Source organism: Molothrus ater, chromosome 12 (genome assembly GCF_012460135.2).
Source record: "Molothrus ater isolate BHLD 08-10-18 breed brown headed cowbird chromosome 12, BPBGC_Mater_1.1, whole genome shotgun sequence".
Taxonomy (NCBI): Eukaryota; Metazoa; Chordata; class Aves; order Passeriformes; family Icteridae; genus Molothrus; species Molothrus ater.
Window position 1 is genome coordinate 4,867,010 of NC_050489.2, and position 27,760 is coordinate 4,894,769.

Sequence of the window (27,760 nt, forward strand, 5' to 3'; positions counted from 1 at the left end):
GTTATCAAATCTCACTCAGCTGCTGGCAGGAGCCTTCTCCAGGACAGAAAAGTGGAGGTGAGGATTCACAAGGACAACCTACCAAGTACAGAACAACAGAGAGGGGTTCAGAACCTACAAAACAGCCCCTGAAGAATCGTCAGAGACCAACAGTGCACAGCAAGAGCCTCTGAACAGTTAATGACTGAATGCCCCATGCCAAACTCACTGAAACCTGAAGATAGAGCAGGACAAATTTGAGTCAAGAGTTGTTAAAAAAAATTAATCCACAAACTGTTGCAGTGTGTTTTGTTAAGTTATTAGGTTGATTTGTTCCAATCCCCTTCTGTCTGAAATGGTTCTGCCCCAGTTCTCCCTTCCCGCCTTTGGAGCTGTCTGTCTCCTGGCTCCACCCCAGCCAACAATGTATCCCCTAAACTCCGCCCTGGTTTCCCTGGAAACCCCTGTATCTTTTCTTCTGATCCCTCCCCAGTTGCCCGCCAATCACTCTCACTCCCCCCCCTTACTGCTAGAATGTTCCAGCAGGGGAGTTCGATGGTTGGCTGAGGAACCGGGGCCCCTCCCAGAATGTTTCCTGTTGGTGTTGCCCCACGTGTCATTCCTTGGGACCCACTCCCCACTGCACCCCCATTGGCCCAAGGCCTGGCACCTCCCTATCCCTTAAAACCTGTTGTTCAGCCCCCCCCCCCCCCCCCCCCCCGCCTTCTCCTGTCGGTCCCTCTGGGTTCATTAAAGCCCGGATTAAGCCACAGTTGGAGTCCACCTTCTTCTTTCCGCTGGTTGCAGCCTTTACTGGACTCCGTCCTGCACAAGGTGTGCCTGCAGCCGCAAGCCGGCACTGCCTTAGGCGCTATCCCGAAGGCAGCTCTCGGGAGAAGTCCCTCGTGCTGCTGGCAGTGCTGGAGCTAGCCGGACGCTGACAATTGAGAGTCACTGCTGCAACAAACACCAGAGGTTTATGTCCAAAAAGGAGACAGAGGAGTCCTTTTTCTTTATTTGAATAGAGGAGAGGCCATGGGGCATTGCCCTGGGGTCTCTCCAATTTTTGGAGGATGCAGCCTCCCTTTTTATCCCAATTTCCAACCACATTTCCCTTTTCTCTTTCCCCTTGGCTGAGGTACTTGAGAGGTTCAGACTTCTGATACACCTGATACAAAGATTTCCCTCTAAGGTATAACCCTCCCTTTTTATTTTTTATTCTTACGGAATTTAGGGGTTTTTTTTTTGCCCATTGTTTCTTTCATCTTTCAATGTCCAGTTTCATTTTTCAGCAAACCTAAAGTTTGTTTGTAAAAGCAAATATCTCTTTTCATTCATCAATCAGCGGAATCCTTCCCATTGTTTCTTTTATCTCCCAGTGCTGGTTTTATCTACCAGCAGCACACCACAGCTTCTTTGTAAAGACAAATCCACTATCCTCTCAAAATCAATTACCATGATAGCACAATCTGGCAAGTATGTGATCACAGCTAGAAAATCCCATTCCTGGCACAACTGGCATGTGTGCAGTGAGTTGGGAGCCGTGAGCTGCAAAAATGGGTGCTGGTGGGGATGCTCCTCTTGTTAACCTCAGCAGCAAAGTGGCTCAAGTTAGAGCAGTGATTTTCACTTTAGAACACCTTTGCCTTTGGGAGTGCACCTCACAGAGGCTGCTCCTCTGGAGTTTTTGAAATCCCATTATGGATGGGAAAGCATCCAGAAGGTCGAGGAAGAGCATCAGGCCGAGCCTGCAGGGCTCCCTTGCATCTGGCAAGGAGCAAGTGCTGAAAGGCTCCTGCCCCCCTCCTCCTGTGTCACTTGAGCTCCTTGCATGCCCAGCATTTTTCCTGGTGCTCTGGCTGCAGATCCAGCTGAGATCCACTCATGTCCAGAGGTAAAATCCTCACGCAGCTCCACAGGTGCTTTGTTGCTTTGTCCCTGTGTGTTCTGCAGTGCCAAAGTCTGTAAACCTGCAGGTTTCTGGCCAAAGCTGCTATATTATATTAGACCTGCTTCTATTTTATACTGCATTGATAATAGACACTAGACACTAAAACATTTATCTTCAGACATCACATTTCTTGTTTTCAACCACAGTCCTGTAAGCTGTTATTTAGAGAATCAGTGACAAGCAAGGAGTGAGTAACACTCGTAACAACGCTGACAACAGAGTTTGGAAGCTTTAGTCAGGCTCCTGCTGCCTGCCAGGAGCCCACAGGGCAGAAATGCTTTTTGCAACCAGCTCTCTGACCTCACCAGAATCCCCATGACTTCTCTCTTGGCACACAAAGCCAGCTGAGGCAGGGATCAGTCAAGTGACCCTACTCAGGGATGAGGAGGAAGAAGAAGAAGAAGAGAAGCAGGAAGGGAGGCTTCTGCCATCATTTACCTTCGGCTGAAGGGAGAAAATGTCGTTGTCTAACAGCATGGGATCCCCTCTGATCTTTGCTACCTCACTCTGGAAGGTGTGGTTGAGAAGAGCAAGGCGTTCTTGGCAAGTGATGTCCACTTCACGCTCCTTCAGAAAACCATACAACTTCTGCCTTTGCTGCTGATATATCCCGTGATACCGCCTGCAGGCATAGGAAAGACAAACCCAGCAGGTTGTTTAATGAGCCATGTCTTTGCAGAGAGAAGTGGAAGTGCAGGAGCAGCTCCCCAGCAAAGGGCTGACCCTGAGCCATGGGGTCCCAAATGGATCAGAGGATCACTTCTTCACTCCACACTTGCAAGCTCAGGAGAGGTTTCCAAAGCCAGCAGCACTCAAGAGAACCTTCTGGCTCAAAGCCTCTGCCACAGCTGAGGGAGAATCCAGCAGCCACCTCAGGCAGCTTTTCCTGACATACAAGTGCTTGGGGGAGGCAGGTAGTGATGGGCTGGTTTACTTACCCAAAGCCATTCAAAAGCACCAGTACCTCCAAGCCATATGTTAGTTCTACCCTTGGGCAAGGCACGGCACTGAAATGGATCTTTCAAACCTACCTCAGCCTCAGCTGATCCTCCTGTTCCTCAGTAGCAACAGCCTTCCACTGGAAGCGGGCTGTGATATCACTGCGGTTGTGGATGAGCACAGTTGCGCTGTTTGACGTGCTGATGTACGTCTTCTCCAGGGTCACAGTATTCCTGTCCAGCCCGATGTGGGCATCCACAGCTCTTGCATGAAGGCTTGTGTGGGTGTCTTCACCTGGAACAAAGCAAAGGGCAGTCTTTGCTCACCTCACTGGCTGATGGAAGCACAAGGAACAGAGCAAACCACAGGCAGCAGAAGAAAGTGTCACAGATTTTAGCTGAACAAGCAGTTCCATGGCTCAGTCCATGTATCACAAGCTGAGAGCTGCATGTGCACAGCATGACAATGTCCTGATAACCTGCCAGCATTTCACCCTCTAGACCAAACCCCTACCAAAGGCTCCCTCATTCCAGAGCTTTCAAAGCTTCATTATTCCCAGCCAGCTCCTGGGATTCATCTGGGCTCAGACTTCAAGCTCACTGTTCTGGCTGCAGGTGAGCTTTTCCCAGGTGAGATGCAAACAACAAATACCTGACATGCTCTCTAGAAATTGCATTTACATGGAGCTCTACAAGGATCAAGATGACAAACTACATGACTACAAACCAGATGACTAGAAAATGAACCCCCTGAAAACTATCATCATCTCCCTCTTGAAAGCCACGGCCACAGCAGCCTTTCTGCTTAGAACAGGCTCTGCTCTGAGGGATGCACAGAGTGCCCTGCGCGGTGCCCAGCACTCACCTGTGTCGTAGTGCACAACAAGGGACCCAGAATGGTCACCAGTCTTCAGTGGCTGAAATTCCACTGCCACCTGCACAGCGTCACCAACATCCAGAGCTCCCATGGTCGGAATGACAGAGAAAGGGCTGCAACACAGAGATAGTAGGACTCTTGGTGGAGATTTGGGGATGTTAACCCTTTTGCAGTCCAGTTCTGCTCACTTGTGCAAGCAAAGAGCAAACCAACCACAGTCAGCAGAAGACAGAAGAGACAGGGTCAGAAACAGCTGCTGACTCTAGTGTGAGGAGATCCAGCCCTCACAAGATCCTGTGGGATGAAATGACCTCATCTCCCCCATACTCTGTATCCAGCTCTCTGCAATGAGGCTCGAGGGTCCTTTGCATCTTGCTTACCTTCATCAGGCATCAGCTCCCCTTACTGACAGAGCTGGGCAGTGAGCAAAGCTGGCAATTTTATGACCAAGTCTCTCAAAGCACCATTCACCTGCACTTTTGGTAAATGCTGTGTGCAAGGAGGCTGCAATCTGTTTCAAGTCCCATGGTACCATTATCTGCTACAGCCAAACGTTCTTTTGTCCACTGGTGCCTTAACTGCCATTATTAAATGATTTTATTTTGGGAGAATTGATCTCATTAAAAGCTGCCTCCCACACCAAGGAAGACAGAAAATTATGGCTAATTGAATTGCCTCATGTGTCCACTAACACTTATTGCAGGAAGAAACCCAAATATCATCTAATCTTAACATACATTACTTTTAAGTGATGGTGTAACACCTGGCATCAAACAGCATTAACTATTCTAATAAATTCAGTCTGTTAGGTTACAGCAGCTCCATCTCTGTGCTGAAAAATTCTGTCCAGAGTCAGCAGCTCACAAGCTCCATCTTTCCCTCTGTCACTGCACCCCGGCTCTATTCCATCTGCTTCAATATTTAATTCCTGAAGTTCAGAAACTCTTTAAATCCCTATCAAGCAGGATCCAACATGCTCTGTAGCACTCAATAGAACTGCTGGCAAGCACGTTGTAAAAGGATACCAGACTTTATTGGGTATTTATTTTGGTGGTGACAAAACAAGATCTGGAAATCCCAGAGGAAAACCGTGCATGGATTTACAAGTTCCTGCCTACATATTTGCACTGTCAAAAGCAGCAGCCTGTTTGAGCAGCATCTGAGGAGCCTGGACTGGAGCTGCCAATAGCTTTGGCAGGCTTTGGTGGAAGCTCCTCTCGGACCCTCACGTTTCACAGCAGAAAAGTCAATTTGCCTTTTGACCTCTGTTTTGCCAGGGAAAAAAAAATCAAAGCCACTCAGTTGCCTGAGGTTAGACAGCAGGTCTGTGCTGCATTCCTGAGCTCAGCTCCTACACCAAGACCTCTGGAATCACATAACTTTCAACACACCACCAGCCAAGTGAACTGGTTTCCTTGCAGATATGGTGTCAAGAATGCATTACCCTCTCCAGCCAACAGCAGAAACAGTGATTGTCTTCTGAGACTGACAGGAACAGCACAGGCTGTCCACAGCACAGCTCACATGAGGCATCTGATGCAGGGACCACTGGAGAGCCACGTGCCTGGGGCCTCCCAGAGAATGGGTCTGTTTGGCTGGCAGTGGTGAGTAAGCATTTCAGAAACTGCTTGTGCTCAGCAAGCCAGCTACCAACGTGTTCCAGCACCCTCCAGGAAATCTGGGACAGAGAAAGCTCAAAGGCTGCATCCTGCTAAGAACACTGAAAACAAGAGCAGATGCCATCCATCCTGCTCACTTCCAGCCAGGGCTGCAGGGCAGCAGCTCTGATGCTCTGGTTCCTTTTGCTGCTCTTTCCCAACTCTGCTCTCACCCAAAGGTGATATCCTTTGCACAGGGACAGATGAGCTGCCTCACCTCTGGGTGCTCAGCTGGTAATGAGCTGTCCGGTTACCGACATTGCGAACCAGCAGAGTCTTCTGGGTGCTGTGCTTGACCGGACACTCGGAGAAGTCCAGCTGGTCAGGAAAGTCCAGGATGGCTCGGGCACCGATGGCCCGAATTGGCACAATGAACTCTTCCCTTTCAGTGGTGCACAGGAGCTGGTGGAAATAATCCTGTGGGAAAAGAAACTGTCTCAGCACAGAGCCTTTATCCCCATCTTAAGCACAGGCAAAGAGTATCTCCCAGTTCTAGATCCTCTGAAACCAGAACAGGTCCTCAAAACCCAGGCCAGATGCCCTGAATCCAGCCTTGCAGGTCCACTTTCCACTGCAGACACCAACCTCTTGGGCCCTCCAGACTGACCTTTTTCTGCCCAGGGGTGAAGAGGATGCGGACAGTCATGTAGAGGCCCGGTGGCACCTTGCGGCACGCGTCATTGGGGCCCACCAGCTGGAAATAAGGTGAGCTCTTCATGGTGACCTTCACCAAGTGAGGAACCTGCAGGAGAGACATGGAATGATGGTTTTTCCACTTGTGGAGACAAGTGGACATGCCCTGGTGCCATCCTTAACCACTCTTCTGTGCTCTCCTCTTCAGCACAGCGTTAAACCTCCACGTCCCAGCACTCACCTTGTCCCTGTTCCTCAGAACCAGCAGCACTTCACAGACCTCTCTGGGCCTGTAGTTCTGAAACACCACCTCTGGTGGGCAAGGCTGAATTGAGCTCTGCTCTGGGTCAGCTGCTGAGAACTGCAAGGAGAGGCCAGAGAGAGCAGAGACAGGTTCAGCTGCTGGGAGGAAGATTCTGCTCCGATCCCCAGTGAAGTACAGACTCTGGGTGAGCACATCTGCCCAGCCCACACTGCGCAAACAGTGTCTCCTCCACCTCTGCCCTGGGCTGATGAAAAGCTCCTGGAGCAGGCTGAGCAGGCTCAAGCCAAGCTGCTCTTTTGGCGTCCTCCTCAATTCTCACATCAAACAGCAAGGGCAGGGAAAGGCTACCTTGTGATGGGAGGTCCCAGGCTTGTCTTGAGGCTGGACAGCCTGAGGCAGCCTCAGCTTCTTAGCTCTGGCCAGCCTCTGCTTGGTGCTCAGAGACATCTCCTTCTGGAACGCAGAGGGAGTCAGCTGAAAGGCAAAAATCCAGCAAGAGTCTCAGAAATGCCCTTGCTCATGAAGGCTTTTCTTCTTCACTTATTACTGATGATAATTTGTGATCACAACCACTAGGACAGTTCTGGAAACACTGGAAGTTGCCTGCTGAAATACTTAGCACCAATAAATTAATGATACAGAGTGCAATACACATACTCCAGCCACATGGCTGTGTCCCATGAGTCTCTCTGTGGTTTGATGGGACATGTTTGGGGATTTCTGCTCTTTGGGCATTTGTTTCCTCTTACATTTCACTGGATTGAGGCAGTGACCTTTCCAGAGAGTGGGGAGGAGCTCTCAGAACTGCCTGAACTCCACCCCTGCACAACACTCAAAACTCACAGGCAGGAGATAGCACTGCTGGCTGAGTCCAAGGGAAGCAAGCAAGAAAAGCTGTAGCAAGAGCTTCCACAGTTTCTATCCAGGAGACAAGAATGTAAACCTCGTTAGGGAGGAAAGGTTTTGACTAACATGTACTTTAGCAACTACCGAATGAACCGAATTGCAGTAAATTACTAACCAATTAAAATGAAAGACACTGCCTTTAGAAAACCATATAAATGTGAGCTGTGAAGAATAAAGATGGGCTGTTGTGCATGAAGATAGCGACATGTAAGGACAGCATTACATGAACTACCCTTGGGTTTAACATCTTCAGTGAAAAGTTAAACTGGACCTCTCTATTAGGAAAGGATTATTGGTTCAAATTTTCTTGTCCTTGAAGAGAATTCAAAAGTCTTTATAGATATATTACTGCTTATGTAAATACAAACACCTTCATGTTAACATGTAGAGATACATTCTGATTAACATTATTGACAGACCAATGGAAGAGGAAAAATAATCAGATTTTATAGGCTGACTTCTTCCCTCTAATACCTGGCCTTTCTGGCTGAGATGCCAGACTCATGACCATACTGCTTAATTCTTTTGCAGTTAAAGATGATGCAGAGTTGTGAGAAAAGCTGTGCCTCCAATGAGGCCTGGCCTTATACATATCTAGTAAAAAAGATATTTCTGTGTTTGAAGTTTCTCAAAAGGCAGATCTTTGCCTTGGAAATGCAACTCTCGATCAGTGACTGTGTTGGCAGAAGATGAAATAAAATGCAGCTTGTGCCTTTTCTGTGTTTATCTTTTTGTGTGCGGGTTTTAGAGTTTGTTTTGTGTTGCTGCCTTTCCCCTGCTCTTTTCCCCGCGGGTGTTTTGGGGGAGCAGAGGCGCAGCGGCCCCGGGGGCGCTGTGGCGGCCGAGCCAGGCGAGCCCAGAGCGGGCCGCATTCACGGCCACAGGGCCCTGCTGCGATCCGTGGATAATGAGAGGATTGGCCCGCGCAGTGAAGGGATGACGATTGTGTGAATATTAAGAGAAGCTTTATTGATGTGTAGTTATGTCATTGCAGTTTGAATGTCCTCTCTTCTCCCCATAGTTTCCCTTTTTGTGGTGCTTTCCCTCTGCCCTGTGGGCGGCACAGGCCCCTGCTCTGGCGCAGAGCTGCTTGATTACTTCTGTCTGATAGGAGGCAGGAGCCTTACCTACTGTGTTTGTGCGCCTTGAAAACGTGTTGCTATAGGGTTTTTTTAAGTTTATTTCGTTTTCGACTAAATTCTGATTGTTTTATATAGTTTTACAGTTACTGGAGAGATTGAAAAGTGGTAAATGCAACGCCTTATTACCTATCAAATTTTAACATGGTCTGATATTTTTAACAAGAATGCTAACAAATTTGCCATATAAAATGATGCCAGATACAGTCACAAAAAGCTGTTGGGTTGTTCAGCAATATGCTAAATTGCACATTATTATATTTATTTTTCAGTAACCCTGCACTTTAAAAAGTCATACTGAATTTCTGTTTCCATGGAATTTGCAGTTCCCATGAGTTTTTCTCATAACTGATTTACTTAGAATTCTAATATGCTTTTTACAACTTTAATCCCTCCAGTACACCATCATGCTGTTATTTCATTTATGGCTTATTCACCTTTTAGTTGTCTAACAGATAACCAGTGAAAACCTTCATGAGATAATACCCTCACAAGAGTGAGCTGTTTCAACATCAGAACATAGGAGCCTTTTTTAAATGAATGAAAAGGGGGAGATGTCATAGACAGGTAGAATAATGATAAAAGAAAGGCCTTATGAAATCAGGCCTTGTTCTGCAATATTAACAGCTGGCCTGTCATCTCTTCTAAGTGCAGATAAGCAGTTACAAGTTCCCATGTGAAGCTATTTTGAGAATGAGAGTTCGTTAACAATCTGTTCTGAGGGTGAAAAACAAATGTACCTGCAACAACAAGGGATTTGTCCCATGAGAATCAGTGAAGAGAACAAGTAAACAATACAATAGAGAGATTTGATGCACAAGTAAAATCTATTTTATTAACCAATAGCATAATTAGAAAGAAATCTATTAAACTAATTAAAGTTGCACGCGAGGTCTGAAACTGTATAAACTGAGTTGAGTGAATAAAGAATAATCTTTCCCTGCCTGAAAAAACTGAGTCCCAAGAAGGGGTAACCTCCCCATCAGCACAGATGATACCCAGTCATTGTGGAACATCATCATCTGACTGTCCCCTCTGTAACTTTGCTTTGCTCTCCAGCTGAGATGACTAAAGATTGCTTTGGTCTCTACATTTTTGTTCAGTTTTTCTTCACCTTCTCCTGAGGCTTATTGGTCTTCTGACCTTTGTTTCCAGCTGCATGCTGGAACGTGTTTCCCTTTTGGATCACAGGTATCTGCACAGTACCCTGAACTCTGTTCCAGTAGGAGAAATTCTGCTGCAATGACTCATAGATCTGAAACCTCTGGATCAAGTTCTCCATCTCAGCTGCGTCCTCTGGGATTTCAGTTTCTCCCTTCTTTGGGGCTTTGGTTCTCCCCTTCTTTTGGGCTTTGGTTCCCCCCTTCTCTGGGGCTTTGGTTTCATCCTTCTTTGAGGTTTTGGGTTCCCCCTTCTCTGGGGCTTTTGCTTCCCCCTTCTTTGGAGCTTTGGTTTCCTTCTCTGGGATTTTGGTTTCCTTTCTCTCTGGGGATTTAGTTTCCTTTTCTGGAGGTTTGTTTTTCTTCTCTGGGGGTTTGGTTTCCTTCTTTAGGATTTTCGTCTCCTTCTTCTCTGGGGGTTTGGTTTCCTTCTTTTCTGGAGGTTTGTTTTTCTTCTTTGGGATCATGGTTTCCTTCCTCTCTGGAGCCTTGGTTTCCTTCTTCTCTGGGGGTTTGGTTTTCCCCTTCTCTGGTTTTGGAGGTTGCTTCCCCACAGAGACACCCTTCTTGTCCTTCTTCTGCTTCTCTTCCTCCTTCCGCCTTTCTTCCTCCTTCCGCCTCTCTTCCTCCTCTAAGGCTTTTGCCTCTTCCTCACGCTTTTGAGCCAGCCGCTTCAGCTCCCTTCAGCAAACAAAACAGAAAAAATCGCTGAGAGTCCCCACCAGAAACTTGGGCTCAGCAGTCCTGGCCGGCCCTGCACTTCATTCCTTGACCCTGAGGCCAGGCAGAACCACGAGACCATTTCCGTGAAATTTTCTCAACCCACAGAGGTTGGGAACATCCCAAGTGAGGCCATTGGTGGAAGGGGACCTCCAGGACCAGCCAAACCTGAACCTTGCCATCATAAGGTCCTGGCCGTGCAAGCTCCCTCTTAAGGCACAGCCAGACACCTCCAGCCCACTGCCAAAGGCTGATCCACCAGCTCTCTGTGCTGATGCCTGAAAATGCTCTTTGTCTCTTGATTTCCCAGTTTAAAGCAGATCACAGATTGCTGACACCTGCTTATCTCTCCTACAATTCTCACTCAGCTCATTCAGCACCCCTCAGGGCACAGCCTGCTCCTTAATGAGAATAATCCTATCAGTCAAAAGCAAAGGCTGCAGGAACTCCTCTCCTGCAAGACAGGCTCTTGTCAGCCAGATTTCCTGCAGGAACCCAGCTGTGACCAAGCAAACCGGTGCTCTCTGCCATGAAAGCCATCTGAAACAGCCTCCTCTGTCTCCTCCCCATGAAACCAACTTCAGCCTGGGCTGAAGGAAGTCCTGATACACAGACTTGCTTTAACCAGCCTCCACTCTCAGCTCCACACTTTGCCTGTGTGTCCTGAGCTGGGCTGCCTTGCTGGAGCTGAGCTTCTCTCCTGGGCTGGCCCACTGCTGCAGCTGAAGGGGAGCCTAAAGGACGTGAGCTTCTGTGGGTGGTGTCCCACCATAAGGAGAAGCCTGGCAGATCAGCATTGCAAGGACTTGCAATGCTGTGGCAGGAGCAGGACCCAAACCAAGGTTTGCTCTGTGCCCCACACCTGCCCATACCACAATCCCACTGTTTTGGTGAAGGGAGATGATCAAGAAGGTGCAACTCAACCCCATGGACCTAAAGACACCTCTAGAGGCAGTGCCAAGGCAAGCCCAGAGCCCAGCTCCCTGCAGGCAGCATCTAAGCCAGGAGGGCTCAGCACTCCAATAGAGAAGAAGATCTTCTGTCTCAACAGAAGAAGGTCCTTCCTCTCTTGGGAGCCAGGGAGCTCAGAATGGCCATCCCTGTGCTGCTTCTGGCCTTTGCTATCCAGCACCTCTGAGCTCAGAGTCCTTGGAGCAGGGAAGCCCTCCAGGGACAATAACCCATGGAACAGCAGTAACCCATGGAAGCCTTACTCACTTTTTCCTCCATATAAGCTTCCTTTCCAGTATTATTTTATCCACTTCTGCTTTCTTCTCCTTAGGGAGGGCATCATACTCATCCTCATCCGTTTGTAAGATACATTCTGCTTTCTTCTGCAGAGCTTTCTCTCGCTGCAGTTCTTTAGCACAAAGAGGAGAAACCATGAGTGACTGCAAGCTGACCTGGGTGCTCTGGGTCAGCTGCAAGGATTCACAGCTTTTCCTGACCCAGCCTATCATCCCAGGAGATATTGGGGAGCTTGTATCCCTCCCCAGAATTCAGACAATCCCCCAAGCTATGGCCGGGCAGTAAAGTCCCCATGCCCTCGGATCCCAGGAAAGGAGACTCGGTGAAAGCAAGATGAGATTGTTCTTTTGTTGCTAGGAAAGTGCAAATATAAAAGAGCCAGTGATATTAGACCTGATCCTATTGGCTGAGGAATTCATCCAGCCCTAGTCTTTGTGGCTAAGGGACACAAGGAAACATCCTGATTATTTCCCCAGTCTATTGCTTTGGCTACACTCAGGGTTGGTAGAGGATGCCACAGCCCTTCAGCCAAGAGCTCCTCCACCAAGCTGGGGAACAGGCAGCTGCTAAAAGAATGGGCTTTCCCTGGAGAGCAAGGTGACAGAGAGTTCAGGGTGTATGGGCTGGACCACAGGCAAAACAGACACCACCAAACCCTCACTGTTTTTCCGACCTGCTGCTGCCTTGCCCATGGCCTTGGCCTTGGCCTCAGACTCAGCCCTGGCCTTGGCTTCTGCCATGGGCTTGAGCTCTGCCTGTTGAGCCTTTGGCCTCATCTGTGCTTCGTGGTCCTGCAGCACCTCTGGAGGCAGTGTCTCACCCATGGCACGTGGAGGCATAAAAAAGCTCTTTTGGTACTCAGACCCCACTGCCATCCGCAGGATCTGTGTGTGGAGGGAAGAGAAGCCATATGCAAGATTCCTTTTCTTGCCTTTCATCACACAGACTCAATCAACCCATTTTCTGTCTCCTCCCTTCCTCCCAATAACACAAACTATTTAGTTTAGGTCCTCCCACAGCATGTCAGCAGAGCTGGCTTTGCCCTGGGGATTGCCTCCATCTCCCTGGCACAAGCCTGGGAATGCTGGAGTGCTGTGAAGCTTGGGCAGCGTGTCCATGGGGACCAGACCTGCCTTCTCACCTTCTCCTCCTCAAGGTACTGCTCATCAAAATCCAGTGAGTGAGACTCAGTGGGGAAGTTGCATGGGTTCTTCACCACCACTGTGGCCTCCACCCCATTGCTGTCCACCAGCATCCCTCCCATCTTTAGTGCTGGGGGTCTGAACTCCAACCGTGGCTCCAGACCTTGTCCTGAGAGGTGCAGCTTTAAGCGATTGCTGCTCCCACAAATGATAAACTCCAGCTCATTCTTGTAAGACCTCTGAAAAGAGGAAAGTGCAGAAAACTCATCCATGAAGTCCCAGGTGACAGGACCCCAAATACAACAATGCTTGCCCCAAGGTCAGGGTGTTATCAGTCCCTCCAAGGTGAATGGAAACCAGATATTTACTTATGCTAGGGACTAGAGCATCTGTAGTAGTCTGGGTCTAAATAACTGGGATGAATGCTGGTGTGCACTGTAACTGGGTATTTGGGAATCAGATGGATGTATGTACAATGGACTGTCAGACATTTTCACCAAGTCATGCAGGAGTGCAGTGCTCGTGGGAAGGGCGCTCAGGGTTACAGTGTCCAGACACAGTCCTGGCACTGCTGCATCAGGCAAACACCAGCTCCAGGAGAGAGGCAAATGAGCTCTCACTGGCAAGAAACAAGGGTCATCTTCTCTGCTTAGTGTCTGGCTCTGGTCCAAGCCAGACACAAGATGGTTACATTTCTTGAGCAATTAAAAGATCCCTGGGACTGTGTGTGGCACAGAAGCACTTGTGGCCATGCTGGTACACACTGCCAGTTTCCGAGACCCCCACAGGCAAACCACTTTTGGGAATGCTTTGTCCTTTAAGCTGAATCCCCAGCTGCACAGGAATGTGCAGGCAGGCCAGAGCCCCAGGGACTGCTGGCAGCACCCCACTACAGGTGACCGTCCTGCCGTGCCCAGGAAGGTGGGTGGTGGCTGTTTGGTCTGTCAGTCCTGCAGCAGGATGAGCCATTCCAGGATTATCCTCTGTGAGTGGGCAGCTGCTCTGCACTGAGTGTCACAGCTGCAAATACAGCCAGGCAAGGGGGAGGCTGAGGGGAGTTGGGCACATCCCCTCCATGTGCCAAGAGGCAGCCTCAGAGCCCTGGTGCTCTCTGTGCAAGCTCCCTGTGGGCATTTCAAAGCACATCTCACATGAGTGCTCTGTGGGGTGAACTGAGCCACGCAGAGTACGGGGCTTGCAGAAAGCTCCCTGTGAAGGCAGAGCTCCTACCACACTCTCTGCACCAGGCCCTCATTTCCAGACAGCCCTGACAGCCTCCTGGCTGACACCCGCCAATCTCACCTCCTCCTCGGGTGTAAACTGGATTTGCAGATCCTGCCACTTCCCTGGATCAAGGGTTCCTTGGGAGGGCGTCACGTCAAAGGGACAGGGCTCATCCACCAGAACCTGCACCTTCTGACGTACGGCTGGTGTCATGAATTTGAGGTGACTATTCTGGGCACAGAAACCAATCATGTGAGGTCTCCTTGTGTTCTGAGACACTGACACGGAGCTGAGAGCACCCACAGCCAAACCAAGTGTGGCCCCAAAGCCCAGAGCTGGAGGGAAGCCCTGGAGACAGGGCAGGCAGATAGGGAACTACTGTCCTCAGAGGAGGAAGAGGAATGGGTGAAGATGGCAGCAAAGCAAAGCATCAGCTAATGGAACAGGTTGAGGCAAACCAGCCTTGATCTAGACCCTCAGAACTTTCCTCAAACACACTGTAGACCCAAGTGCTCAGGCAGCCACAGGAGCAGAAAGAGCAAGAGTCACAAAGAAAACCCAACCAAGTTCCGTGTTCAATGTTGCCTGTGCTTTACCTTCAGAGCAGGCTTGTTGGAAGCAATGAACCATTTGCAGGATTCTGGGAACCGGTTGTAGAGTCGGATGGTCTCAACCTGGCACTGCCCAACAGGGATGTCAGAGAACTGCAGTCTGTTCTTGGTGAAGGTGAGTGACACTTCAGACACAGTGGCACGGATGCGGATGCTGTACATAGGGCCTTTTGTCACCTGGAGAAGGACAGAGGATTCAGCAGAGGGTGTGGGTGACATCTGCTGCTGTGCCCAGCCTGCTGCCTGCCCCAAGAGCTGTGGTACCTTTATGGGCAGCAGCACTTCCACATCACCATATGGCTTGTGGGCACTTTCAAAGCGCACGTCAAAGTCCACGCTGTTGTTGGGGGGCAGGCAAATCATCTGGTCCAGGCCCACACTGAAACCTTGAACAGATGAACACAAAGCAGCTGAGATAGACACAAAACACAAAATGTGTACAAGCACGTTAAGGCCTTACAGGTGTCCTGGTTGAGAGGTCTGGCAAAAGCCCCACGCTGTGCTGTGACCTGGACAAAACTTAAGAGTGCACCTGAACACCCTTCAGACACAGTGAGCCACTGTGTGATGGAAGGGCAGCCTTGCCTCAAGGCCTCTTTGCCTCAAGGCCTCTTTTGGAAACCTCTTTTGATCCACCAGAGGATCTCACAGGCTGCTTCCTCAATAAAGACTGAATACAAGTGCTGTGACAGTGTGAACTCCAAACAAAGCACTTCCAAAACACAGCAGACCCCACTGGTTGACAAAACAAGCCCACAGAGTGCCCAAAGAAACTTGCTGCTCGTGGGAGCCAAGGGGGGAAGATGCTGACAGGTGACCAGGGTGATGAGTCCATTGGCCCCTGCACTGAAGCGTTGGGGCAGTCGCAGGCAGGCCAGGTCCCTGGGCATGGCTGGCCAGGAGAGCTCTGCCTCTAAAGCTCCCAGCAAGGGCACTGAGAAGAAAAAAAACCTCCCCAGGTTCAGGGGCTTAAGCTAATCTGTCTGAGACACCTCCTTCAAGGCCACAGGAAGTGTCCCCAGCACTGCTTACCTGTGTCCCGCAGGACAGATACATCGACCTTGAAGGACACATGGATCTGCCCAGGGTTGGTGATCTTCAGAGAGCATGTCTCAGTGTAACCCCTAAGGACAGGGCCCATGTCCAGGACATACTGTGGCAGCTCAACTCTGCAAGGAATAAGGACACTCCTTAAACCACAGCCTGGCTACACATCCGAGTGGATGGAGGATACAAATAAAGTGGCTATTTCTTTATTCACTGCTGTAAAAACTCAGCTCAAGCCCATGAAACCCATAGCCTGACCACCTGGCAATGACTTTGGGAAGTCAGGAGGAGTGCAGGCCCTAGGTTTGATCAGCTACTAATGGTACCTGAAAATAAAATTAGTTTAAAATGGACACTGGCCACAGCTCGTCTGCCATGAAAAGCCAGTCTAGGTGAGTCCACTGGGCCTCCACTGCTCTCAGTGGAACTGCCTAGCCTGGTGTACAGCCTGAGCCTGAAATTGCTTTGGGGTCTAGGAATAAGGTTTGCCTGCACAGGAAATCTTCATTGCTCTACAACCAGACCACATGAGCTGCTCTGCAGAGCATCTTCTTCCTGAATTGAAGCCTCCCGTGCTTGTGCTGCATCATGATGGTGCAAAGGGACAGGCCATGTCACCTGCCCTGCCACCCCACCAGGATTCAAACCATCTGATGTTGGGTTTTAAAGGGTTTGCTGACATGTGCAGCTCCCTTCTCCTTTTGTTCAGTGTCACAGCTGCACAGCTGTTAGTTGGAAGCAAGACTTCAGCTGGGAGTTGTCTCCTTCAGAGCTAGGCAGCAGGGACAGAATCTATGCTGTCTGGAAGGGCCTGAAGGTCTGCACTGGGTCCCCCAGCTCTAGGGACAGAACCCCACAGCTGTGGGGAGCTGAGCAGTCCAAAGCTCAGCGTGGTGCTGGGGAAGGGAGGACACTCCACTGCTCACAGGCAGCGTGTCACAGCCACCAGGACCAGACCCTTTCTGAAGTCCAGGCTGTTCCCAGCTCTGCAGAAACAGGGAGCTCTCAGGAGAAGGGGACATGGCTGGGTGTTCCCAAGGGGCACCTGGAGATGGGGATGGGAGCCCCTACTCACTTGGCAAGACTCTGGCACAGCTCCTTGTCAGGGAACCTGCTCTTCAGGGGATGGGATGTGAGCTTTTGCTGCAGCTCCAGAGCAGCCTTCTCCATCAGCATCCCCATCATCTTTATCTGCAGCTGAGTGTCTGACTGAAGAAAGGGAAGACAGTGGCTGGTTAGCAAAGGTCCTTCCCAAAGCCCAGCTTGCACCTGAGAAAGGATCCCACCCCACTCTTGCTGGGAGGGGGTGTGGGGTCCTCCTGGCTGGCTGCTCAGTGCCTGTGACACCTCCTGCTCTCTTAGCCAGGACCTCATCTCCAGGGAAGTAACTCCAGCATCTTTGCCTGCCCAGACACTGTCAGCAAAGCTGATCTGGCCAGGCAGACAGACAAGCCAGGAACCTTCCAGAGCTCCAGATACTTGCCTTCCCCCAGCCTGTACCAAGGCAGCTTGGACAGCAGCTGTCTTGAAAGGGAACTGGGACCAAGCTGGTGCCTCTTGGAGATGAGCACCTCCAGCACAGCCCCAGGGCACAATCAGGCAGCTGCTGGTAAGGGCTGTAAATCTGGCAGGGCTTGGGTTGGGAACAATGAACTCCCCAGCAATGACCTGCATCTCCCTCAAAGCACCATCAACTCCATCCCTGGAGCATGGCCTTCAGGATCTCTCCCTGGGGTAGCCAGGAAGCTGCTGCAGCCCCAGAAGAGACATGACCAGCGGGGCAGCCCTAGGGGCAATGCTGAGGTGACACAAGGTTGTCAGTGGGCAGGGAGGTCCCAAGGGTCATCAGGGCACCAGGAAGCTGCTGTGGGCTGCAAGGGGCTCAGGTGACATGGAGAGGGTGGCCTGTGCCAAACGGGGCTGCAGCTGTTCTTACTACAGTGCCAGAGGCAAGCACGCTGGGCTGCAGGTCCTGAGTCTTTGGGTTCTGAGTCTTCAAGGTCTGAGACTTCAAGGTCTCAATCTTTGGGCTCTGAGGCTTCTTCAGAACAACTGATTTATAGCTGGGATCATATATTTGCTGGCGTTTTATGAGCCGTTTCAGTGTCTTCTCATATTTTTCATTTCCTGAAGAAAGAAAACATCCACAAAGAGAAGTGTGAGCAAAGTGCCAGTCCCATTGAAGCTGGGAAGTCCCTGCCTCCCAACATTGGTTTCTACCAGAAAGAAATCCCTCAAGCCATCTATGGAAAGTGGATGCTGCTGTTCCTCTCTGAATCTCATCCCCTGCAATGTCACACAGATCCAACCCTGCCAGAAGCCCTGCCAGCCTCTCTTACAGCTTTCCCAAGCCTTTCACTCTAGCCATCGTCCTTCAGGGATGAGGATGGCAGGCTCTGCAGGTTGGCTCCTGGGACAAAGTCCACATGGCATCCTCTGCTCAAGACTCATGAAGCAACCAGGGGGCTTGACTTGGTCTGGGAGTCCTGCAACCCTCCAGGCTCGGTGGAGGTTGGCATGAGCTGCCCTCAGGGCCTATGGTAGGGAACAAAACCAGAGGGGCCTTTCCTGAGGGCAGACAGGCAGTGCCCACCTCTGATGCTCCAGGGCAGGTCCAGACTGATCATGGGAAAGGATGCTTCTCCTTTCAGGCAGATATTTTCTGGTTGCAGGTCACCCACTTTAAGCTGGTAAGTCCTGCTGAAGGCTCCTGGTAATCCTGGCATGTAAGAGAATTTCAGCACTCGCTTCTTGCCAGGTGCAAGGGAACCCTGCAGGGATGGGAGAAGAGGGAGGGAATGCATCAGAGTGTTTGATGGGGGATGGCTCAGGGGACAGACAGGCTGAGGAGACAGGTTCTCATCTAGAAGAAACCATCAGACCACATCACCTTCATGATAAATATATTACAGTATTGGCTTTCACAATTGTTAGAGTAGATACTATGTGTTTTATAACGATGACTTCTGTAAAAGAAGTTTTGCTAAAGTTTAGGGTTCTTTTAATGAGAATGTTATGTTGTGATACCAATGTTGGTGAAGAGTTGTTGCAATATTAACATTTAACCAATGAAGGAATGGAAACCTGTTGAATGTGTAAAAAAGTAACAAATGACCTGGACTAGGACAACTGCACATACTCCAAAAAGGCAGGACAGAGGTGGAACTATGTTAAAATGTTTGAGAATGTATAACCATTTGTAAATATGCATTAGGCTGATGCAATACCCAGAGTATACAAGGGCTGTTGCTGTGTTGTCTGGTGTGTGCCTCTGGTTGTGGCTAAGTACCCAAGTCAAACACCCAGCGCTTTTACTTCTACTTTATTGACTACTTCTACTATTGACTACTACTACTTCTACTTTATTGGTCCCCTGTTGTCTCTTATTAAATTTTCTTTAAATTTTAACTGAGGAGCAGGCTTTGTTACTCACACCTTCTACCTTCCTTGTGACCAAAAGGTCGAGCCTCTGACCCTGGGGTGCAGTGTGTTCTCCCCAGGGCTCACAAGGCTGCAGCCCCAGCACAGCCTGATGTGAGCACAGTCCGATGGGAGCACAGCTCTGCTGCTGATGGGGTTTGCCCTCTGACAGCAAGAGCCTGCCTCATCAACAAAAGGCGCTTCTGCTGCCGCTGTGGAAGGGAAATCCCTGCACTGAGCAGGGCCAGCAGCTCCTCTCGTCCCTTGTAGGAGACAGGCATGAAGAAATGGGGAAGCCAGTTGGCTTCCTCTTCCCACCGCAGGGAGGGACAAAGGCAGGAGCGCTGCTTTGGCTCAAAGACATCCGGCAGGACTGAGAAGCTTGGACAGCGGTGGGATGCTGCTAGTTTCTCTCCAGCTCTTCCAGCCCCACTGCTCCCTGGCCCCCTCACTGCCCCACAAAGCCGCTGCACAGCAACAAAGCTGGAGGAGGCAGGGAGCAGCAAGCCTACTAAGGGATATGTGACCACACAGCCTGGGTAAGGTGACCCTCAGAAACGCTCCAGTGCCAGCACAGCCTGAGATCTCAGCCATCGGGGTCCCCTGAGTGACTGTGAGCAATCAATTAAATTTTTACTTATGCCTCAACATACGTTATAAATCCACTTTCTAACGTGGGGTGAAAAGTTACTATAGAGGCTGTAGACGTGCTGGGAGCCTTAACACATCCCATGTGTAAAGGAGGTTGTTAGGAGAAAATGCAGACAGGCTCTGTGTCTAGGGGGCTGCAAGAGATTTCCCCAATGGAGGCGGACAGACCCCAAAGCCCAGGAAAATTTTGCCTGTCTGAGCAAAAAAGTCCTAAACGGGCTGAGTTATGGGAGAAATCTCAGCATATAATAGCAGTTAACACAGACAGTTTTTCCCTGCCACTTTTGTTATTTTGTTGGGCTGGGAGCAGCCGGAGGGTCCGGCTCCCTACAGAACCACTTCTTCCCTGTCTGTCTAGGCTGCTGTCGCCGCTTCCCCGCTCGCCACGGCAACCCAGCGCTCCGCTGTTCCGCCGAGGGAGCAGCCGCCGTGCCCCGACCGGGACAAACCGCGGCTGCTGAGCCCGGCCCGGCCGCAGCCCGCGGGACCCCGCTGCCGGCCGATGGAGCCCGGCCCCGCTGCCGGCCGATGGAGCCCGGCCCCGCTGCCGGCCGATGGAGCCCGGCCCCGCTGCCGGCCGATCCAGCCCGGCCCCGCTGCCGGCCCATGGAGCCCGGCCCCGCTGCCGGCCGATCCAGCCCGGCCCCGCTGCCGGCCGATCCAGCCCGGCCCCGCTGCCGGCCCATGGAGCCCGGCCCCGCTGCCGGCCCATGGAGCCCGGCCCCGCTGCCGGCCCATGGAGCCCGGCCCCGCTGCCGGCCGATCCAGCCCGGCCCCGCTGCCGGCCGATCCAGCCCGGCCCCGCTGCCGGCCCATGGAGCCCCTCCCGGTTGGCAGCACTTGCTCCATCTGCCGAGCAGGAGCCGACACAGCGCCTCAGGGCTCTCGCGGTGACGCTCTGTCCCTGTCCTGTGTTACTCTCTCTGTTTCTCATTTTCTCTCTTTTCTGTCCCCCCTCTGGTCGGGACCATGCCATTTCTTTATCAACAAACAGTTTTCAGATACACTACTTGCTGGGTTTGTGCCTTATTTTCCTCTGAGAAATCTATCAAAAAGAATTCTCCTCTGCTCCCCTTACAGCAGGACAGGACAGTGAACCACGCTCCTGTGCCTCCCGCCGGTGTCTGCCTCTGACAGCAGAGCCACCCACCAGCCAAGGCCGTGGGGGAGTCTGTCAGGAGAGCACTTGTTTGACCTTCTCTGGCCCCAGCAGAAATTGCTTACAGCCCTGTCTCTCTCATGGCTGGGTTTGGGGTTTTCCCCTCTGACTTTTTTCCCCCTTCCCCACCTCCCCCCCTTTTTTTCTCTTTAATACTCTCCTGGGCCACCTGACACAGGGCTGGGCTCAGTCACTTGTGCTACTTACAGTGGTGGGGTTGACCAGAAACACACCAGGCAGACACTTGTCTGCAGGGCTAGGCTTTAGCACCCACTTGAATTCAATCTTGCCACTGTTCACCAGGGTGACATCGCTGTGATGAACTTCATTAAACATCTGGAGAGAAGGCACAGGAGAGGGAAGTTACAGACCAGGCCTGCTGCTGGGAATCTCCTTCCTCCCTCCTGGGCTTGAAAGCAGACGCATCATGGGAGCAGGGACCAGGGAGGAGATAGGGGCACTTGGGAACCTGGGGAACCCCCAGGCCCAGGGCACCTGCACAGCACCAGGGAGCTCTGGCAGCACACAGAGCTGTGGTAACAACCATGTGAGGGCCAGCAATAAATGAACAGGGGGTCACCAACAGCCAGGAGAAACAGAGACAGCACTGAGGCATTCCAGGAGAAAAGGCACCTGCATGCAAGTATTGGCAAGCAACATAGATGCAACAAGGGAGTCACCTGGGGCAACACAGACAGGGCCAGCAGCTGGAAATATCTGTGGGCTTTTGACTGGAAAAGAGTGAACTGGGGATTATTCTGGGACAGTCTCTCCAACTGTAGTGCCTGGAAGCCCAACTTCTTCCCTTGATTATTGTGTGGATTAAGCAAGAGCTTTAGACAAGAGCATCTCCTTGGAGGTCAGGCTTTAGGTGTGGATCAGCAGAGAGATGTCTCAGGGACACACCCCTCAGAGCACCCTCACTGGGACCCTGCCTGCCCCAGGAGGCAGTGTTAGGTACCCTGAAAAAGAGGCATTCCCAGCATTGTGGAGAGGGTTGGAGATGGCCATTTTAGAGCAGCTTGGATGCCAGATGTGTCCCTCAAAGGTTGGGCTTCCAAGCCCCAGAGCCAACAAAGGGGCTGGGAAGGGAAGGGAGCCCTGGAGCGAGGTGGGCAGGAACCTGCTGGCCGTGGTGCCAAGGCAAGGAGCTGTGCCAGGGATGTGTGTGGTACCTGTGAGCCACAGTTGATCTCCTGGGGCCTCACGGAGTAGCGGACACGTGAGATCTCCCCGGTCACCAGCACCTCGTAGGTGGGGCCTCCCTCCACGTGGCACAGCGCCGTGACATCGGAGATGGTGTTGAGGTGGCCAGAGTAGGTGAAGGAGACCTGCTGGCTCTCACCTGGCTGCAGCACACCTGACATTGGCAGGATACTGAAAGCCTGGATGGAAGACAGGAGAGATTGAGCTGTTGAGCACGGCAATGGATGCAAAGAGCATCTTGGAGCAAAGTGCAGCTGTACCTGGAGGGGCCTACTCCCCAAACACTGCCAGAATCACCCTCACCTCATCCTGCATCCATGCCACTGACCAGTGCAGGGACCATGGGGAAAATCTTCTCCCACACTCACAGATCCATGCATTAATTAGTACATTACGTGAAAGTGAACTGGGATGTCTCCTGGCAGTAGAAATTCTCTCTGATGCACAACTTGCCTTTAAAAAGCATTTCTTACTGCTTTTAGAAAAGGAGGAGGCTCAGAGTGAGAGCTCTCGGAGCTGAGCGCAGGACTCCAGCCCAGCTCATCTGACTCCTGAGGCTCTTCCCCTCTCTCTGATTTAAATGCTGCTTTCTCAAGGTGCTACAGCAAAAGCTCCTGCAAAAGTTTCCTATGGACCACCTGAGGAGTTCCAGGGGGAGCAGTGCCCTCCATAGGTGCTGCAAAGTGTCCTTGGGCAGCCATACAACATGTCCTGCATGGCCTCTCCAACTACCAGTTGCTTCAGCAGCACTTTGTGATGGGCCTGCAGGGATGGGAGGCCCCTCTGTGGCCAATGCTGAGGGCCACCAGTGGCACTGGGAGCTCCAGCCCTGCTTGCTACACTGACAATGTGCAAGTGAGACAGATTCCCTCTTACCTCCTCTGCTTTGAGGGAAGTCTGCGGTTTGTCCACGGAGATGCTGAATCCCTCAAACCCTACTTGGAGGCGAGGGTATTCAGGAAGTTGATTTGATTGCACCTGAAAAAGAAGCCATTTTCTATGCTGGGAGGAAGAGACAGCCACTTTGCAAAGTCTCCGTTTGTAAGACAGCTCCAGGGCCAGCAGTGCAATAGCAGCTCTGGGTGAAAGCAGAGCCCTGCAAACAGGGAGTCTGGCTGCCTTGGGAAGAGGCTCCATGGAGATCAGGACTCATCCCAGCTTGCTCTGGGAAGGAAGCTGGAGGCCTTACCATGATGATGCAGATAAAAGCTTCATCTTTCATTGTGAGGGCAAAAAATCCCACACTCAACACAGGTCTGTAGGATCTGAGTGAGCTTCTCCAAGGAAAACTCTCCTATTTCTCCCTCCCACACAGCCCACGTCCAGCCACTGGCCCTGCTGCCCAGCCCACTGTCAGGGCACCGGACAGCAGGGCAGCAAAAAGGGAGGTCAGCATGAGCATGACTTGGTGGTGGCAGGCTGGGGAGGAAACACAAGCAGTAGATGTACAAGAAAATCTACCTTGTCTCTTAAAGACTGGGTAAAATCATCCACTTCTTTCAGCATTCTGGCTGCCTGCTCCTGTCTCATCTTGAAGTGTCTCCATCGAGATGCTGGGGACTCCAAACTGGTCTTCTTCCCTTTTGGTGGTTGGGGTTTGAATTTAGGTGGGCAAAGCTCATCTCTGGAAAATAAGATAACTATTGTGAAAAATGCCAATCACTTGTTTTCAAAATTTTAAAAGTTTAATAGTAATAAAATGGTTATAAAAATAGTAATATAATTAGAGTAAAAATAATTTGGACAATTTGAATTAGGACAACAAATGGGACAACAAATACAAAGAGTTACGGACGTCCGGGTACCTTTTTCTGGGCAGCACGAGCCTGAAAAAGGACCCCCACTAACAAAGGATTAACCCTTAAGAACAATAGCCCGTTGCATATTCATACACTTCATACATGATGCATAAATTCCATTCAAACACAGGATTCTGTCTGGTCTTCATCAACTTCTTCCTTCTAATCCTAACAGTGCCTTTGAGGCGGGAAGAAGTTCATTTCTTCTGATAAGAGAGCAATAAATTCTTTTCTCTGAAAGATTTAGCTGTCCTGTGGCTGCTATCTGGTTCGAGTGCCTCATTCCTTTCTAAAAAAAAACCCCACTGACATAGTTCTTATTGTAACTACAAAAGTTACCTTTTAATTACAGGACTACAAGGACTAGGAGCCCTTCATCAAGGTGGACATGGCCTCAGGCCACAGAGGTCTGAGAAAGCAGCTTTCACCCCAGCTTTCCTTCCCAGGGGAAACCACTGTGGGGGCTGTGCAGCACCAAAGTGGTGGAAAACCTATTCCCTGAGCATCCAGCCTGAGCACAGCTGCTCAGTGCCATTTGTCAGATGCCAGGCAAACAGCTTTGCTCTTGGCCAAGTACAAACAGGACACAGCAAGAAGAGCTTCAAGGGGAGGGCAAAGGTGCACATACCTAAACCTGGTCACCTTGCTGTCGGAACGGAATGACCAGCGGTACTGGACGGGCAGTGGGCTGCAGTTGGTCATCTCCAGGGAACGCACTTTTTTCGTGTCAGGCCTGATGAAGCCAAACTCCACGGAGCTGGGCTGCATTTGGAGATTTGGGAAGTGAACTTCTCCCTCAAGGGTGATATGCTCCACAAAAGGATGGCCCCTGACCATGTCTATCTTCAGAACCTTCTCTTTTCTCCAGCTCTTAAAATCCAGTTCATAAGCTGGGTCAAACACGATGTAGAGATGACAGGTCTCCCCTACATCCACTCTCACAGGCTGCAAGGAGATGAGCAGTAATTAATCACCTGTGGGATGATGTCCCAAGGTCTGACAGCATGAAACAGTAAATGCTCCAAGTGACCCCAGCACGGGCTTCTCAGTTCATGGTTCATCTCTCTACAGCAGGGGTCTGGCTGCAGGCACCACAGGCCAGTCCAGGATCCCTCAGGCTCCCGTTTCTGTGCTCAGCCCCAGTACAAGGGGGTGGCTGCTGGAGAGCTGGCATGGCTTTCCAGGAGACACCTTCCCTGCATGGCTTGCCCAGACCCAGCTGCCTGCTCCCCTCTCCCTGTGCCTTAAAGCCAGGATGGATCTACTCAATTCAGATAAGATTTTGATTCCTTCAGCAGCTTTGCTGATGCAGCTCAGGCCAGCCCACTGCTGATGCTACAGAATAAACTTCTTGACTCAAGGAGCTCCCAACAGAAAGGCACCACCACATCCCTCCTCTTCAGACCCCACTGGAGGAGGCCAGGGCTGCTCACCTGGCCACCTGGGAGGGGCTGCTGCTCCTTATCACAGACCAGGAATGGCTGCTCCAAGTGCAGCATGAGGTCCAGTGGCAGCAGGCAGGTGTTTTTTAAAGACAAAGGCTGGTACTGCAGTGTCAGGACATCACTGGGTTTCTATGGAAACAGGAGACAAGGAAAAACAGCCTCAACTAGAAACAGACCTCCTTCTGCTTCTGCTGCAGCTCACATTTTTCAGCCTCACGAGTGCATACATTTCTGTTTACCCTTTCTATTTGTTTCTACCCTTCCAGGAGGTTTCTCTTGACAGCAGATGCTTTTCATGTTTAGAAACCACAGCATCCTCTGGAGGACAGGGAAAACTCCCAAGTACAGATGAGGGAATAGGCCCCTGAGAGGAGGTGGCTGCTTGACCAAGATCTAAAGCAAAAAGTGAATCCAGGCCATTTGTCTCCACTTTTGGCTCTCTATTGGGCAGAACAGCACTAGAGGATCTTCACTCACATACAGTCATTTCTCACAACCTTCCTGGCTCTAGCAGCCTCAAAAAGCACTTTGTCTGCACCACGTGTCCTGCAGCCCCTGCTACAGGGACAAGGTGTCTGTGGTCTCAAAGCTCTGATCAGCCTGGGCTCTTCCTTCCTGTCTGAGCATTGTGCTGGGCTTCCTGCATGGTTTAGAGAAACCAGAGACTTTGGGAAACGACTTCTGCATGTACTGATACCAAACAGGTGCTGTGCCATAGTATGCAATAAATCAGTTTGTGTGTGTGGCATTGAGCAGAACCCAGGCAGAATCAGGGAGAGCTGAAAAGCTTCTCAATTACATCTGAACTGCCTGTTCCAGGGATTCTGTACTTCACTGGAAGCCTGGGAACCAGAGGAGAGGCCTGAAACTACAGAAACCAAATCATTAACCATCTTCTCTTTTTCAGACAACTTGCAGGAGGCAGAAAGATGATGCTGGAGTTGGGATCCAGAGACTAAAGGGCACCTGCTCTGCCTCAGTGTTATCATCACTGCAGTTGCAGGATGCCTGGGGGTCGTTTGAAGCAGAGGAGGCTTAGGGAAATGCACAGAGCCTATCCATATAGCTGTACCATCAAGCATCCATGCCAACAGCAGAGAAGGCAAAGAGACACAGGAGATGTTGGGTTTTTCCTTGTCAGCCTGAGGAATTCACAGGAATCTCCAGTTTTCCCAGCTTCCCTGCAGCATCAGTGTACAGACATCACCGTGCCTTGGAGGGTCCTCAAAAGCCTCCCTTTACAGTGAGCACAGAAACTGGCATTTCTCTGGAGTGGCCACCATCTCCTTGGCACTGCAGCTGGAACTGCACTTTTACTTTGGGGAAGTCAAATACCAGTCTCATCTCTAAAAGCATCTTCACTCACTTTACAAAGTGCCTCAGGAAGGGTAAAGAGGGGCTTTAGCACAAGCACACACCCCCCTCAGCCATGCTGTTAAAATGCCAGCATGCAATCCAGACTTACCTTCTCCACATAGAAAGAGAATTGTCTGGCTGATACTTCTATAGAGGGGTGAATGAACTGACAGGTAATGATTGTTTCTATTATCCTCTCCATCTTGGGGGATGTCCCAATGATGGCTTCACAGAACACATAATCCTGCACCTCCTGCAAGCAAGAGTCACTTGTCACCAGTGCGTAGTGGCAGGGCACCCTGCAAATGCCCTGCATTGGCTCTGCACCCACCACGGGCCCTATTCCTGCCACAGTTACAGTCCCTGCCCCCTTTTCTTCCTGTGCTCAATTGTCTGTAACACTGCACCCCAATAACCACAAAAGGCACTTGTGAGAAACCCCCTCCCTTGACATGGCTTTTGTTTTACTCCGTGCTCACCCCAGATAAACCACTTGGCACTTGTTTAGTTCACTTTCTTTTTGGACTCCTAGTCTAAGTGTAACTTATTTCTCTGCCCTTCTTTGCTGACTCAGCATGCAACACTGCTTGCCCCAAAAGAGCAATATTTCCATCCACCCCTGCTTTGGGATCAGCACTGGGTTTTGCTAGCTGTGGAATCACAATAAAGTCTCAGCTGGTCTGATGGTGGCCAGCAAGGAAAGCAACTGGTGCTGCCACAGAAACGAGTAGCCTTAAATCAGTTTTGTGAAGGCCCCTGCTCATTTCCCCAGGCAAATGTCAAGGGCCTGTGGAACAAGCCCAGAGGAGGGGATCTCACCTGTGGGATGCGGGAGAAGCCTCGCAGCACCATGTCCTCAGACTGGCCTGGCTGCAGGCCAATCGTCAGTGACTTCACCCCAAACGCAGGCTTGGAACGTTTGGGGCGCTGGGAATCATCCTTGGCCCTGGGGCTGCTGAGGGTTGAGACACTCTGGCCCCCCTCCTCAGGTGGGCTGTAGCATTCCGCACTCCAGAAGAGCTGATGGTAACGGCGGCCCTTGTTTGTTACTTTGAACTGATGAATACAGGGCACGAGGCTGGAATAGAAGGCAGGATGGAAAAGAGTATGAGAGTAGCTATTTCCCTGGTCATCAGATTGCTCCCAGTGAGCAACCTGAGGTGTTAATTGCTTAGAGACTGTCTTCATTTCCAGCTCTTAATGTGGACCAGAAGTGGTGTCTGATA

At 50.9% G+C, this 27,760-nt stretch overlaps 2 protein-coding genes across 2 annotated transcripts in view; both read right to left on the reverse strand.

The window, feature by feature from the left end:
- The window catches only part of LOC118691397 (hydrocephalus-inducing protein-like), a 27,745-nt gene extending 20,982 nt beyond the window's left edge, over positions 1–6,763 (reverse strand). Inside the window, exons 1-7 of the mRNA XM_054516183.1 lie at positions 6,650–6,763; positions 6,278–6,397; positions 6,011–6,145; positions 5,621–5,820; positions 3,734–3,858; positions 2,962–3,163; positions 2,369–2,552 (exon numbers count right to left, since the gene is read on the reverse strand). Coding sequence (XP_054372158.1) covers positions 2,369–2,552; positions 2,962–3,163; positions 3,734–3,858; positions 5,621–5,820; positions 6,011–6,145; positions 6,278–6,397; positions 6,650–6,748 — 1,065 coding nt within the window. The 5' untranslated portion in view covers positions 6,749–6,763. The remainder of the gene's footprint in view (positions 1–2,368; positions 2,553–2,961; positions 3,164–3,733; positions 3,859–5,620; positions 5,821–6,010; positions 6,146–6,277; positions 6,398–6,649) is intronic.
- A 2,671-nt stretch (positions 6,764–9,434) lies between these two features.
- Positions 9,435–27,418, reverse strand: LOC118691396 (hydrocephalus-inducing protein homolog). The gene is made up of 19 exons (XM_036390562.2): positions 27,354–27,418; positions 26,644–26,787; positions 25,206–25,307; positions 24,362–24,678; positions 23,396–23,558; positions 22,811–22,912; positions 21,904–22,113; positions 20,936–21,064; positions 18,092–18,269; positions 17,435–17,625; positions 16,574–16,707; positions 15,484–15,620; positions 14,716–14,837; positions 14,437–14,628; positions 13,919–14,071; positions 12,616–12,855; positions 12,148–12,358; positions 11,445–11,586; positions 9,435–10,187 (listed from the first exon to the last, which is right to left on the reverse strand). The coding sequence occupies exons 1-19, from the start codon at positions 27,384–27,386 to the stop codon at positions 9,446–9,448; spliced, it is 3,642 nt and encodes a 1,213-aa protein (XP_036246455.2). The 5' UTR covers positions 27,387–27,418; the 3' UTR covers positions 9,435–9,445.
- Between the last annotated feature and the right edge of the window lie 342 nt (positions 27,419–27,760).